This window comes from Dermochelys coriacea, chromosome 1, assembly GCF_009764565.3.
Source record: "Dermochelys coriacea isolate rDerCor1 chromosome 1, rDerCor1.pri.v4, whole genome shotgun sequence".
Lineage (NCBI taxonomy): Eukaryota > Metazoa > Chordata > Testudines > Dermochelyidae > Dermochelys > Dermochelys coriacea.
The window spans coordinates 219,059,352-219,075,862 of record NC_050068.2 but is presented as its reverse complement, the minus strand read 5'-3'; the positions used below and the strand labels follow the sequence as shown (position 1 = coordinate 219,075,862).

The 16,511-nt window shown below is 43.6% G+C and overlaps 1 protein-coding gene across 5 annotated transcripts in view; it reads left to right on the top strand.

Moving 5' to 3' along the window:
• Positions 1 to 16,511, top strand: part of TSPAN11 (tetraspanin 11) — a 168,881-nt gene that overhangs the window by 115,038 nt on the left and 37,332 nt on the right. For all 5 annotated transcript variants that reach the window (XM_043514580.1, XM_038388169.2, XM_038388168.2 and 2 more), the window contains one exon: positions 11,291 to 11,377. In XM_043514580.1, the coding sequence (XP_043370515.1) occupies positions 11,291 to 11,377 (87 nt within the window). The remainder of the gene's footprint in view (positions 1 to 11,290; positions 11,378 to 16,511) is intronic.

The window sequence follows — 16,511 nt, the reverse complement described above, 5'->3', positions numbered from 1 at the left end:
TATTTACCTGTACATCTAGTTCACATGCCTTTAGTGGGGATAAACTCACCACTATAATCCCTGAATTTTATCCATTTACTCTCCAATACCAGTGGCTTTTGTACAGTGTTAATATCACTGTTTCTGGAAATGCTTTGGCTTGTGCACCAGTGTCCAACTTAAAATTAATATACGTCCCGTTTGCTTGCAAGCTGGCAGTCCATTCATCTGCTGCTGCAGTGTTGTCCATCACTCTAAAGATGAATTCACATGAACTAGTGGGTGCACACACTGCTGGTTCTTGCAAAGTGATGTAATGCATTACATTTCTTGCATCTTTTCCTATATGTCAGGCATTGTCCTGACTTTTGGTAAATGTCACAGAATGTGCAGCTCCATGTGCTATTTTTGCTTGATTCTGACTTGTGTGCCATGTGCCTTTCTGCCTCAGGTCACTTTTCTTGTGGTATTTTGGATTCTCTATCACGTCTGTAGTGTCAAATCTCTACATCCATGCTCTATAAGCTTCATTCCAGTTTGGGTGACTTCTGTTGGTTGGTCAATTCCAGTTGTTTTGTCAAGGGTTAATTCTGGATTTCCCAATAGTCTCTCTGAGTTTTTTTTTTTTGTTCTAGATCCCAGTCGCAATTTGTTTGTTTTATTTTTTTATTCAGGGGCTCAGACCCCATCCTCCACCCCTCAAGAAATTGCAAGATTGGCTCTTCAGCCTTAGATCGGTTACAAAGTCTTCTATGGTTTTACCTTTGTTCTACACTACTGTTTAAAAACATCTCTTGAGAGACAAGGTGGGTGAGGTAATATCTTTTATTGGACTAGTTTCTGTTGATGAGACAGACAAGCTTTCAAACTTACACAGAGCTCTTCTTCTGGAAGATTTGTCTCTCTCACCAACAGAAGTTGGTCCAATAAAAGATATTATCTCACCCACCTTGTCTCTCTTATATCCTGGGACTAACAAAGCTACACCACTGCATAAAAACCTCTCTCTCTCATGTGATTCATTTTTCAGTGGAGTGCAGTACTCCACACATTTCTGTAATACAATTTCATAATTAACCTCCTCTGCCTGAGTTAACTGAAAACTGTTAAACACATAAAGTGCTTCAGAGACACCCTCATTTCTGACAATAGCTACTTTCTGACAGTTTTCTCTTTTGCTAGCATCCATTGCTTTGCAGATTCAGAGGGAAGCATTGTGTAAACCTTTTCCAGTTGTTTCCCACATTTTGAAGGAATTTCACTCTGATGGGGCTTTTAAGTGCTCCATTCTTTACACGGGGTATTTCTTAGTCCTTGTATACTTCTGGTACCCTGTTATGTTCAGTGCTTCAGGTGTTTGCAAAAGATCTGCTTTATTCTGTGACTGGTTCCATCTGGCTGTGCATAACACAAGAGCTTCACAGCACCTCACCCACACTCCATCTTGGGAAGCTCAGCCCTTAAAGCTTACCACAACTTCCATCCGAAGATCTCAAATTGAATTGCAAACAGCAATTAATGGAATCTTGGAGCATCTCTAAATAATTTAATTATTCTAAAACACTAAAAATGGGTTTTAAATGAGCTAATGTTGCTGACTGTCAACAATGTGTAGTACATACCTGCCACACCACTTACAGAACTAGAGCACCTAAAAGCATAGCTAAGGGCCTCATAAATCTTACATTGCCCACGTAATAAACACATTATTCTTAACAACTACAGTATGCATTTATCACAATCTTAACCCTCACCTTTGGATTGTTGAGAATTTTATTTCCTATCTTTGCAATCTTGATTTCGATATTTTAATATTTTCTTTTAAAAGTGTCACATATCTAGTTGAGCTTCCCTCTTGGACACTCACCATCCTGCTGTGAGGTGATGCCCCTCACTGGAACCCATCTGCTTTAAGCCTCCATAGTCTGAACAGAGTCCAGGCATTGTCCAAGACTTAGAATCTCTAGACATACTTGTAGGTTGCAGATCCTCTGCCTAGCACCCCCTTCTGAGAGCTGAGACCCTGTGGTCCAACTGCCTAACCCTTGGGCCAGTGTTGACCCGCTCAGACTCTCTTGTAGCTTAAATACACCTCTTCCAGAACTCCAGATATGTGGGTGCTCTGGTTGTACAGTTTACTTCTTCAGGGGCGCACAGACAGACTTGCACAGGATTCTAAAACACCATGGCTCTTTACTTAACAACATGGGGGATACACATATCTAGACAAAATAATACATGCTCCTGTACGCAATTCCCTGTCTCAGTTTCTTGCCACTTTGGAGAGTTCTTTGGGCTTTGTCAAAGTCCTTAGGATGCCCAGGATTCTTTGCCTGCAGCTGTATGACTTCTCTTCAAAAACATGGAGCTTTCTTTACCAAGCTTTGTCTCTCGGACCTTTGCTGGTCAGCAGTGTAGATCAGGTCTTCCTATCCCACCCCCTCTACAAAAGCCTGCCCATTTCTTCTCTTTTTTGCCCAAAACTTCCTATTCCTGTCTCAGTGAGTCTCTTGAGTTTATGTATCTCCCTACCAACATGTGGTTCCTTTGTTCTGCTGCTGGTGTTTTCCACTCGTCCAGTGTCAGCTCCCTGCAGACAAGGAAGAGGAAAGCTTGAGCTAACCCATTGTCTCAAGGTGCTTCCACCTGATTAGGTGGCCATTAACCGCTAACAATTCACCATTGTAGTGATACAGTCCTTGTCGGCAAATAGTGGATTCCGCATCTGCATATAGTTATTCCATGGTACAACAGTTCCATAACAATGACATAGCATAAACTGGAGTTCACAAGTAGCACAGATAAATCCCCCAAATTGTCACATCAAATTAAGGCTAATAGGGAAATAACAGTTTATAGAGATCAAGAGATGATAGATAAAAGGTCTGCTATAGTAGGTCCAGGGCATTTCAATCTGCATACCCAAAGGGGAGGCAACCACAATCAGCGGCCACTGTTGACAATTCTGGACATAGTACATGGTCCTGCTCAGTGGAGGAAAAAAGTCCCATTCCCATCAATGGGGGCAGAATTTGGCCCGGGGCACAATTTGACCCACGGCTGCAACAAAAATTGTAACTAACAATCCATTTTCTTTTCATATTGCTGGTGCATGAGTTCTCAAGGAGCTTTGAAGAAACAGTAAATTGCTTCTTTTCACATCGGAGGAAAGAAAAGAAACAGGAAACAAGTCAACATTTTAAACTGGGGACCTTTGTTACTGAACTGTATCTCAAATGTTGTGTTGGATTTCATTCAAACTTTGTACCAATGTTTGTCTTTGCTTTCAGAGTAAATCTGGCCATTTTCAGGCCAAACCCATTTCCCAAGCCATTCTGATGGGAGGGAGGGGACAAAAACTGGATTTTATAATGGCAGGTGGTAGCAAACTTAATGATGGAGATGCCACTTCCCATCCATTATTGTCCCCAGGAACTGGAAAATGTACTGATTACCTACTAGCTAAAAAATTAAACCTACAGGCAAGGGGCCGATCCGAAAGCTGGGTATGGGAGAGACGCCACTAACAAAATCCAGGGATGACATCCTGGTGAGACGCTTATCCCTGTAGTTGCTAGATAGGGGGAGGGTGCTTGGATTCCTGCTAGCAGGTTAAGGAATCTTCTACAGGGCTCCATCAGCCTCTACCTAGTAGAAGTCTGCTAAATTTGGAGCTCCTATCTGCAAGGAGAGAGATGCAATTCTCTGTGCCTGTTCTTCTGTCGTCCTGTCCTCAGAACCTCCTCACTGCTGAGTTGGGTCTATACTGCTCTCCCCTTCCTGCTTTTAGCACATAATCTCCCCCCCCCCCTTTCAACTTGCCTCAGATGTAACTCCAGTCCCTGCCTCTGTTGCTGCCTGTAGCTTAGCCAAGCCGCAGCGTGAAATGGTCAGGCTTTTTGTTAGTTCTGCCCACAGGAGTCTCAAACAGCTGCTGTGAATCTGACCAGTCATGTTCCTTTCACTCAGTGGTGAGCAGCAGGAGAGACACTGGGGCTGTCTGTCAATGAACCAATGAAGACCATGCTGCATTGGGTTATAGGTTATCATCAAAACTGTAAGGGGTAGAAACTTGTTTTCTTAATAAAAGCTCAAATCCAGCAGCAATTGATGGCCTACCTCCTCCCTACTTCCCAGAGAAAGCTGCTTACATTAGCTGAAAGATTTTTCCAGGCATGATTCAACACTTTTTAGAGATGGAGAATAGATGGCATGATCAGGATCAGTGGCTTTCCCCAGTGCCACTCAGTGTGTCAGTTGAGGAGGCAGGGATAGAGCATAATGTTGGACTCCCAAATCCATATTTAGGCTCCCAAATAAAAATGTCCTGATTTTCAGGCATGCTTAGCACTTGCATCTCTCATTACCTTAATTGTGAAAATAAGGCCACTTTATATTTAGGATTCTAAGCATGGATTTAGGAGTCTAACTTTAGGCACATGGGTTTGAAAATTTTGGGAAAGAGGTCTCGCTCCTAGTCCTGCGCTCTGCCCACTAGTCCACACACCCTCCCCAGCTAAACAGCACTGACTACCAAATGAACAAGTACCAAGAAACCTCCTTGTGGATCTGACTCAGGCTTCTTAAAGTGATATTAAAGAAACCTAGCTACAGATCTTTTTAAAGTATCTCCTTAGAAGTCTTTTTATGAATGTTGGCCAGATGTTCAGAGATATTCATGCTTCAGTCTTTGCTTGCAGGCTTGAAATTCAACTGATCTTAAATTCAGTGCCAATATTTGCAGTTGTTTAATGATAAACATGAGAGAGGCAATAAAGGACTTGAAAGTATTAAAGTGTAGGCTGCTTTGGGGGTTTGTTTTTTTTAAAGTCCCTGCTGTACTTTGCATTGACGGAAGCAACGAAAATTACATAACTACCTCCTGGGGTAGGGTTTCTCTCTTTCTTTTAACACCAGAAGCACTCTCTGTTTCACATTGCTGGTTTCTTTTGGCACAGTGTGTGTTACATCCAACAGCAGAAACTAATTTTAAAACTTGATTCTTTGCTCAGAAGCCCTTTAAAATTCTGAAGGCATCATTCTTCCTAAGATTTTCTCTGCTTCAGTGTAATGCACTGATCATATATTTTGTCTCCTTGTGTATAAATATTTTGTATTGGTTTTGCATTACAAGTGGCAACAGAAAAATACAGTACTGCGATGGGTACCCACATGGCCCCACAGTATGCCAACATTTTTATGGCTGACTTAGAACAACGCTTCCTCAGCTCTCGTTCCCTAATGCCCCTACTCTACTTGCGCTACATTGATGACATCTTCATCATCTGGACCCATGGAAAAGAAGCTCTTGAGGAATTCCACCATGATTTCAACAATTTCCATCCCACCATCAACCTCAGCCTGGACCAGTCCACACAAGAGATCCACTTCCTGGACACTACGGTGCTAATAAGCGATGGTCACATAAACACCACCCTATATCGGAAACCTACTGACCGCTATTCCTACCTACATGCCTCTAGCTTTCATCCAGATCATACCACTCGATCCATTGTCTACAGCCAAGCGCTACGATATAACCGCATTTGCTCCAACCCCTCAGACAGAGACAAACACCTACAAGATCTCTATCATGCATTCCTACAACTACAATACCCACCTGCTGAAGTGAAGAAACAGATTGACAGAGCCAGAAGAGTACCCAGAAGTCACCTACTACAGGACAGGCCCAACAAAGAAAACAACAGAACGCCACTAGCCATCACCTTCAGCCCCCAACTAAAACCCCTCCAACGCATCATCAAGGATCTACAACCTATCCTGAAGGACGAGCCATCGCTCTCTCAGATCTTGGGAGACAGACCAGTCCTTGCTTACAGACAGCCCCCCAATCTGAAGCAAATACTCACCAGCAACCACACACCACACAACAGAACCACTAACCCAGGAACCTATCCTTGCAACAAAGCCCGTTGCCAACTCTGTCCACATATCTATTCAGGGGATACCATCATAGGGCCTAATCACATCAGCCACACTATCAGAGGCTCGTTCACCTGCGCATCTACCAATGTGATATATGCCATCATGTGCCAGCAATGCCCCTCTGCCATGTACATTGGCCAAACTGGACAGTCTCTACGTAAAAGAATGAATGGACACAAATCAGACGTCAAGAATTATAACATTCAAAAACCAGTTGGAGAACACTTCAATCTCTCTGGTCACTCGATCACAGACCTAAGAGTGGCTATACTTCAACAAAAAAGCTTCAAAAACAGACTCCAACGAGAGACTGCTGAATTGGAATTAATTTGCAAACTGGATACAATTAACTTAGGCTTGAATAGAGACTGGGAATGGATGAGTCATTACACAAAGTAAAACTATTTCCCCATGGTATTTCTCCCTCCCACCCCACCCCCCACTGTTCCTCTGATATTCTTGTTAACTGCTGGAATTAGCCTACCTGCTTGTCACCATGAAAGGTTTTCCTCCTTCCCCCCCCTGCTGTTGGTGATGGCTTATCTTAAGTGATCACTCTCCTTACAGTGTGTATGATAAACTCATTGTTTCATGTTCTCTGTGTGTGTGTATATAAATCTCTCCTCTGTTTTTTCCACCAAATGCATCCGATGAAGTGAGCTGTAGCTCACGAAAGCTTATGCTCTAATAAATTTGTTAGTCTCTAAGGTGCCACACGTACTCCTTTTCTTTCTACAAAGTACAGTGTCACTTTATAAACATTCCTTTTAATACACATTCAGTTTATTGCTTCCAGAACTAACGGATGAAAACCCATTTCCAAACACTGGAGGAGAAAAAATGGGAGTCCTTAGCTTATTGGTTGACACTGACAGATAAGCACTTTAAAAAGTTACCGTAATGGATGTGCTTCTCTGGGTGGGGGAGAGTTGGCCAATCAAAATTCAGTTCTCATTAGTTTGTACCACCCTCTGTCCAGAAGCTGCTTTAAGACTGCCCCACCCAATCATAGAGATGGAGTCAGTTCTAGATTTGGTATCACAGCAGTTGTCAGTCATTCACATTACATGTGCCTGTGTTTCAGTTCACTGTGATGTATAAAGAAGGACTCATGGGTTTTTACAAAAACATATAAATAGAAAGGGGCTATTTCTGCTAATTTTTTGTCTCAGAAATATCAGGAACATCAAATCTGCTCTCCCCTGTTTCTTGCTGGAGGGCTTCTTCAAGGAATCAGAGAATTGGCTTGGTAGGTTGGGTGCTATCTCAGCCTTTAATCAATAGGGTGGGTATATTAAATCTTTACCAAAGAGAACTTTTCTCTCAACTGTTTTTCAGGCATTTGAGTTAAATGAATTTAAAATGAACAAAACAGCTTGAGTAAAAAATCACTTCTCTGCTGAAGCGCTTAGGTTTCACATCCTTAGTGTCCTTAATGCCTTAATTCTACTTGGTCTTCAGGCATCCACAGAGTCTTCTATGATAAATTTGATAGACAAGACCTGCATTACTCATTTAAACAACAAACATATCTAAATCCTTTCAGGCCTTCTCTCTGCATTATAATGAAGCCAAAAAGGCAACAGACCAACCTTCTTTTCCTTTTCAGGTCACCTCTACAGTGAATATAATGCTAGTGAAAAGGGTTGGATTGACTCTGTTACAGTTGCTGATTTGTGTGAATGAACGTGTCCAGCTTGCCTCTCAGAGCCCAGGTGGAGTTTGAAGGGCTAACAGCTTTTTACTTGCATGACTAAGCAGGAGTCTGACCGGCAATAATATTGAAACCTCTCTCCCTCCTGCCCCCAATGCCATTATTAGAGTCACATTTCAGAGTGAAACTGTACTTTGAAGTGTACAGATTATTCTCTGTTCTTTGCATGTGTGCCATTGAGATTTTTCTAATAAGAATGTGTTAGGGAAAATAAAATCAAGGTGCCACAGTGCAGGGGGGTAGACAGAGGACCTATTAAAATTCACTTGAACCCCCAATATTCTGTGATTTGTGACTAGTTACTAGTTTAATTTCATGCAGTCTAAAAAAGAGAGTTTCTATGTAACACAGACATTCCAAAAGTATTAGAGATTACTCTAACCTCAAAACAGCATTGATATCATTGTGATTTACACAATGCTGTTGAATGAAATAACCATAGGTAAAACAGAAAGCCAGGGGGCCTGTATGGTGAGGGGACTGAGGCACACTGGTGGGCAGAAGTGTGGAACGCTTTCCATGCCACTGCCTGTGCTATGCTTGACTGTTCTGCTCCTCTTAAACTGGTATAACTCCATTGAGTTCAATGGAGTTACTCCTGATTTACACTATTGAAAGTGAGAGAAGCATCAAGTCTCTTATGTGAACAAGTAGATTATAAGCACCTCAGGGCAGGGACTTTGTACAATGCCTAGCACAGTGGAGTCCTGGGCCATGCCTGGGTACCGTAGGTGCTATCTCAGTACAACTACTAATAAATAAAGGTTCTGCAGGTCAAAGCATACCCTCAACGACACCAGTGCAAATCCATTAGCTTCAGGGGGGTTACATGGGTGTCACTAATTGGAATTGAGTTGCTGGGGAAGAATAGACTCCCGCTCCTTCTCTCCAAGCTGTGTTGGTTGTGCAGAACTAATGCAAATAAAACTGTAGTAAATTCCTAACAGCTGCTGATTTGAGTGAAAAATTATTCTAAATATACACGGAGAGGAGATCTGTTAATTAGGAAAGTGCCATTTTTATGCAGTCATTTTTCTCTTTTTCTCTCCAGTATGTATGCTGTAAATGAGCTCTGCCATTCCAGTTTTTATTATTGCACAGTTGCTCGGGAACATTCAGCTCTCAGCCTTTGTTCTGTTGTTACTAGCATAGAATTCCATATCGCTGCTTGCAGTAGATGTTCCAAATAAGCTTACTGGAACTTCACTAACAAGAAAGTGTGTTTGAAGGTACAAAATAGCGTAATCTCCAGCGCAGGGAGAGTTCCAACCAAATGGTAGCTCTATCTGGCAACCGCTAGCATCTTAGATTTAGCAAGAAGCTGTCCATTCTGACCATTTTAAATAGTGAAAATGACATCCAGTGTGGAATGAAAATATGTTTGCCCCAGTTACAGTATTTGGAACAAGTTCATGACATGCATATATGCCTGCAATATTTGTATTCAATAATCATGCAGAGATGTTGTAGGGAAAAGTGAGCAGATTTGTGACACGTTGCTAAAAAGAGTAAATGACAATATTTTGCCCTTCCCTGGTGGAAAGGCAGCAAAAGCCTATGACCTGTAAACAAGGAAAAAATGGCTTCACTGGGGTTTTACATCCTTCTTTCTGTAGCATTGTGCCTCCCCTGAGATTCTTGTCAGTGCTTAGTTCTCTGGTGGAGATCATGGGTGGGGTTTTCCACACATTCGCTCCAGGCTGTTGTCACCTCAAACAGATACCTGTGCTTCCGTGGACTACCTACCCTTTTTCTAGTATCTATACCAATCTGTCAAAAATCTCAGTTGAGCCCCCCACCCCCACTCTGAGACTGCTGTAGGGAACTCAACTGCTGGCTCCCCAAGCATTTTAAATCTGGAGCCTGAACAGAGCCCAGCCACTGCCCCACTCTTGAAATTCCTAGGCACATTCTCAGGGTGAAGACCCTCTGTCTAGGACCCCTTCCTGAAAGCTGGAACCTGCTGTCCAGCTGCTGCCCTGCTGAACCCAGTAATGACCCTTCAGACTCCCCCATAGCTTAGGAACACCCTCTCCTAGACACCCACTAAGACGTGAGCCATTTAGCTCCCTCAGGATGCCCCTGGTGACAGTGGTGGATTTAGAGTTAGTTGGACCCTGTGCTCAGCTTCATTTTTGGGGCCCCTCCTTGGGACCCAGCCAAGAAAAAGAACATGCTCTCTTATCTCCTCCCTGTCCCCATTTTTCATTTTTTTTCTTCACCCTCTTCCTATAAGTAATAGGAAGTAAATGAAAATAAAGTGAGATACCTTGATTGTTTTTGTAGTCTAACTTATTTTTCCCCAGACCACTTGAAAATTGCTGGGGATCTTGGCAAATCATTTAATGATCTTTCCAAATATTGTTTGTACCGTTAGCTAACTATTGTAAAGTTCTTTGGATAAGAACACTTTATATAAAAAAAAAAGGGAAAAAAAGTTGGGGTGCAGGGTATGGGAGGGGGTTCAGGGCTGGGGGTGCAGGGTCTGTGAGAGAGTTAGGGTGCAGGAGTAGGCTGGGGGGTGGAGTGCAGGGTCTGGCCAGGAGTTAGGGTGCGGGAGGGGGCTCAGGGTGTGGAGCGCTTACCTGGGGCAGCTCCAGTTTGGTGCGAGGGTGTGGGGAGGCTGGGTATGTGTCGGGGGTGCAGGAGTCTGGGGGGGTTGGGGTGTGTGTGAAGGGGGTACAGAAGTCAGGGCAGGGGGCTGGGGTCATGGAGGTACTCTCACGGCAGGGGGTTGGGGGGGGTGTATGTTTAAGGGGAATGTGAGGGCCCTGCCTTTGCTCCGCCCTGCCCCGCCCCTGCCCCTGCCCCTGCTCCTGCCCCTGCCCCCACCCCTGCCCCAAGGCCCTGTCCCTACCTCTTCCCCACCTCCTCCCCCGAGTGCACTGCAGCCCCGCTCCTCCCACTCCCTCCTGGAGTGACCTGAGTGCTGGCAAACAGCGGTTTGGTGGTGGGGAAAGCGCTGGGAGGGACAGGGGGGCAGGAATGTGGCATGCTCAGGGGAGGAGGTGGGGAAGAGCCGGGGAGCTTGGCTGCCAGCGGGTGGGGAGCCTGCAGCAGGAGCCAGCAGGACCAGGCTTCTGCCCCTGCAGCTGCCTGGACCTGGGGCCCCCTGTCATCGGGGGGCCCTGTGCCAGAGCTCCCTGTGTATTACTGTAAATCCATCTCTGCCTGGTAAGTGTCAAACCTGTAACACACACAGATGCTTTGCTCAGAGCCTAGCATGTGATTATTCTTTAACAGCACAAAACACACGCAGTGCCATACAAAATAATAAACTCCCTATAAAGCACACATTGAGTCACCAGGATGCTGTGACCACTAGGCAGCTAACAATCTGCAAATCCCAATACCAAGACTTACAAAGGGGATTCAAGTTTGGGCATGCTGTTGACCATCTGCAGAGTTAAAAACCATCACAACAAACAGAACTGACCCTCCCTGGCTTTACTGTCACTGTAGAATTTTCCCCCCATTGTCATTCCTGTTGATTTTAAGGCTATAGGCTGTAACTCTATACATACTAATGAGCTTTTATTTCCTGTCTGTAACAACTATAAAAGCTCTGTATGAGAGGGAGGAAATGGGGATTAAATCTTGTCAACATCGTTGAATTATCCCTCATAGTAAACACAATGATTTTGCTTGCAGGGAGGATGCATTACAAAACTGGAACAGTTCCTGGCAGATCACCTTTTGATTATGGGAGCTGTTGGCATAGGAGTAGCTTGCCTTCAGGTAAGTCCCACGAGCACATCAAATGCTGGGATATTTTTCCAACTCACTAGACCCTCCAATCTAAGGGGTACCTTCTTGACTAAAATTCCCTACCATCTCTATAGCTGTACTAGCGAAGCACTAGTGTAGACCAGCCAGTGTTTTAACCAATGTGCCATCTTCCATGGTCAAAGCAGGTCTTTGACACAGTTGATTGGAATCCCAGCAGCACCAGCATATTGTCTGCACTTCGCATTACCACTGGTGAAGCTGAACTGCTGACAGCAGCAGCGGCAGGAAATTTGAGGAAAATAAGTCTAGCGTATACAAGGCCTGAGTGTGCTTTTCTGTCATTTGTTCCTTGGAACCAGTGCTGTGGTTTCACTTACACACGAGATCATCTGGATTTACATGTAAAGCTCACTTTTCTAAACAGTGTGATCTTAGTCTAATAGCTGATATCTACAGCTGTGCTTGGCATAAATAGGAGATACAAGGATTTCAAATTTGGGACTTCTGGCTGATGCAACATAGGCTTCTTCTAATACTGCTCTGGCCCATAGTTTCTTCTAACAGCATTTGCCTGGTTTTTCTTGTTTTTTGTTTTATTAAATGATAAATCAGGCAGTGACCTTAGAACAGAATTTTTCTGACTGAGTGGCTTTTGAGGCCGGCTTAAACCACTTTCAGGTTTTGGGTTTTTTTAAAAGAGTGAGCAGATACAGTAGCAGATATTTCTCTATGAAAACAGCATGTATGGGTGACTAGCAGAGAACAGGTCAATATGACAGACAGTTCCTTCAGTCTCCATGTATTTGGATGGATGGATGGCAGTCTTGAACAAAATATCATTTTGGTGGATGGGAGATTCCTTGGTCAACATGTTTCCTGTCTCTGGATGGGAAAGTTTGTTTGGAAAACAAGCTCCCCCAGCCCTCTCTGTGAACAGAACAATTAAGTGAAACAGAGAGAGAATAACAGATCATTTCAGACCTCTAGGGATAGCACCCGTTTACACTATTCAAGTGTCAAGTAGCTGTATTATCTTAAAAAATAAGAAAGCTGTCTGGGATCAGCTCTAGTAGAAATGAGGCCGCAATATTCTTTTATCCTCTTAATTTACCTTTTTCCTCACAACTTGCCCCAAGGTCACACCGTAAATCACTGACTCACTGACAAAAGAACCCAGACTTTTGTTTTTTCATGGATGCATATATTTCAAGACCAGAAGGGGACCATTGTGATCCTCTAGTCTGACCTCCTGTATAACACAGGCCGTAGAACTTCCCTAAAAGAGTTCCTTTTGAACTGGAGCATATCATTAAAAAATAAAACCAATCCAATCTCGATTTTCAAATTTCTGGTGATGAAGATCTACCAAAACCCTCTATAAATTGTTTCAGTGGTTAATGACCCTCCTTGTTAAAAATCCACGCCTTATTTTCAGTCTGAATGTGTCTAGGTTCAGCTTCAAGCTACTGGTTAATATTATACCTCTGTCTGTTAAATTGAGACGCCCATTATCAAATATGTGTTTTCTATGTAGGTAATTGTAGGCTGTGATCAGGTCACCCCTTAATACTCTTAAGCTAACTAGATCGAGTTCCTTGAGTCAATCACTATAAGGCATGATTTTCTGTCTCTCTGTCTTGTGTTTTAACCACTAGACAATGCTGCTCCCTTTAAAAATGTTTTCTCCCTTCTGAAAAATTGGTGTTAGACTCCATTTCTCTCAGATTCTTATAGCAGAACTACAAGTACTTTTCTGCTCAGAGGTCTAGTAAAGCTTTCCTTTTATATTTCACAAGCTGGAGACTCAGTAGAGAAAAAAAAGACAGGAAGTTTTAGGTCTGCCTTAGATCTGAGATATTTGTAGATGTCAGGGGAAATATCAGAAATTCCATGTAATCCTGGAACAGCTAATTTAGTATCTGTTGCTATATAGAGGCCTGTGGCTACTAAGTAGGGACACCTGGGAGAAATTTTTTTCCTTCAGTTCTTTGTTCAACACAAGATATTACTGATTCTGTGGTGTTAAATATGCAGGAGTCTTCCCAGAATTTATGGAACTGATCCCAGCACGTGTGATATAGAAATGATTTTGGGTGTGGACATCTCTTGTTCAAGTCACAATGGGAAATAGGCTTGTTTGTTCCCCTCGTTCAGTGGTTACTAATAGGTACTGCTGGTGTCTCGCAATACACCCCAGGAAATGGTGTGTGGTCCTGCCCCATCTCTAGTCATTTTAGCAGCCGTGTTAAGGAAAGTATTTCTGATTACTCCTTATTGGCAGAGATGGGAGGATGTATTCCTAATGCCAGCTAAACAACTGCACAGTCCCCTTCCAATATGGGCACTATAATGAATGGAAAAGAGAAAGGAAGAATCCGGGTTATTACAGCTTGTCCTGGAAATCCTCCAGATTCCATAAGTGACAAGGAATTGCACCATAAATCAGCATGATTCTTTTCATTTGGAACCAAGAATGAAAGTATTTCACACTGAATATTGACTCGAGTGGTCTCCAGAAAAAAGAAATTACAGTAAAATGACAATAGATTTTTAGAGTCTAGCAAAAAACAAACAAACCCCAAACGTTTTCTTTCCAAGAAAATTGGATGCGTCTAACATATCCTATACAGGTGGGAGGCACCTATACAGAGTCTGGCTTAGGTCGGGTTCAGAGTGTCTTGGTACATGCACAGCACTTGCAGGAATCCACATATTCTTGGGCCTTGACCAGCATGCAGGGCTGCCAGAAAAAATGGGCAACCAGGTGAGAGATCTTTCAGTGGCCAAAGTGACCCACTAATGGAGCATCATGGCACAGATGAAGCACCTCCAGTCAGGGGCACCATGGAGCACATATATGTGTTTGTTTAAGTACATTACCCCCATCTGTCATGGAATGGTACCTCTTAGCCCCCAATGGCAGGAGCAGTGTCCCTTGGGCCAGCGGGTCTTTCTTTGGGGAGGACCAGATGAGAGAAAGCGGGTCTCGCAGGATTGTGGCTCTGGCAAAGTTACCGGGCCTGAAGAGGTGGGGGTGTTCAGAAGTCAGTTCTTCACTTCCCCAGTAATATTATCCCTTCCATGATAGAGCATTGGCTTTCCAATTTTGCTTTCCTGGGTGGTAGGTAATTGTGAACTCAAACCAAGAAAAAAACAAGGCACACCTTAGCTGCCTCTGGTTCAACACTCGGGCTTTGCGGAGGTACTTGAGGTTCTTATGATTGGTGAAGACCTGTACTGAGCGCCGAGCCCCCTCCAGGTGGTGACGCCATTCTGCAAAGGCCTTTTTTTATGGCGAACAGTTCCTTAAAATGAAGGTGGCCTTTAGCTAATCAAAAGCGAGCTGGGCTTCAGGTGACCAAGTGAATTACATGGCTTTGCAGAGGAGGGAGGTCAGAGGAGTTATTCATCGGGAGAAGTTGGCAATGAAGCTCCTGTAAAAATTCACAAAGCCCAGGAGCCACTGAAGTTCCCAGAGAGTCCAGGGTGTTGTCCAGTTATGGATGGCTGCCACCTTCTGTGGATCCATCTGGATTCCCTCTGGGGAGATGATGTCCCCAACAATTCAATGGTGGCCTGTTCAAAGGTGTACTTTTTCAGTTTGGCATACAACCCATGCTTCCGTAGCCTCCCCAGGACACACCCAACATGATGGTAGTGCTGCTCTGGATTCTCAGAAAATTCCAGCATGTAATCGTGGTAGATAATCGTGTATTGGTCCAGGATATCCTTGAACATGTCATTTACTAAATGTTTCAAGGGCATTGGTCAAGACAAACAGCATCCAGGCAACTCTGTGGCAGTAGCAGAGAGGATGAAAGGCCTACCGGTTTCAGCCCAGATAATCTTATCCTGGATAACCCCCTGTATTCGGGCATGCTATGAACAGGTGAATGTTCCACCTCCTGCTGTCTTGACTCCTCATTCCACGAGAGCTCAGGCCTCTTCAGCAGTGTTTCTGGCCCAGGTCCTGATCCAAGACATCTTCAGAGCCACAACTTGGTCATCAGTGCATACCTTCTTCTCCCACTATGCTGTCACCCAACCGGCTCGAGATGACACCAGTTTTGGGAGAGCACTGTTGCAATCTACATGTCCATGAACTCTGAGCCCACTTCCTGATGTACTGTTTCTGAGTCCCCTAATGTGGAATAGACATAAGCAAGCACTTGAACAAGAAAAACAGTTACTAACATTTCCGTAACTGTTGTTCTTCAAGATATGTTGCTCATGTCCATTCCATGACCCACCTGTTGAAGTTAGCCAGCAAGAAGGAACAGAGAAGGTGAAGGGCCTGCAGTGCCCTGTATACTGGCACAAGGGAAAAATCTCCGACAATGGTGCATGCAGCGCGTGCATACCTAACATGGAAAGGAAATGAGCAACACATCTTGAAGGACAACAGTTATGGACCATTTTTTTCTCCATGTTCACTGAGAGTAGGACAGGAAGTAATCAATTTAATTTTCAGCAAAGGAGATTTAGATTACATATTTGGAAAATCTTTTAACTATCAGGATAGTTAAGCACTAGAACAGATTACTTAAGGAGGTTGTGGAATCTCTGGCATTGGAGGTTTTTTGTAATATTCTAGAAAAACACCTGTCAGGGATGGCCTAGGTATACTTGGCCCTGCATCTGCATGGGCAAATGGACTAGATGACCTTTTGAGGTCCTTTCAGCCCAACAGTTCCATGATCCTTCCCTATGACTGCAAATTTTGTAACTTCTGTACCAGTAACTTTAGTCTGCAAAACCTGGAGATGAATTTTCTTCATTCGAGTGCACACACATCTCCAGCAACGTTCCTTTTAGCCCCTTCACCTAAGAGCAAGCTGCAACACTAACTAGACATGCTGTGAAGGCAACACAGATATTCGGGGTCACCAGCATGAGCAGAATACACCCCAGGCCTATTTGAAGGCGGTCTACCCCTGTCCCAGACATTGACTAGCAGCAGCTTCTTTTTTAATGAATAGAGTTTTTTGTTTAAAGCAAAATCTCTTGAAAGACACTGTCACAGCCTTTATTCTTTAAAGTTGTGTCTTCCTTTTCCTGTAGGTCAAGTGGAAATTTAGATAGGTTTAAAAACTGGGGGAATATAAACCACTAGTGTGAGAAAGTTAAGAGCATCAGTTTGAAA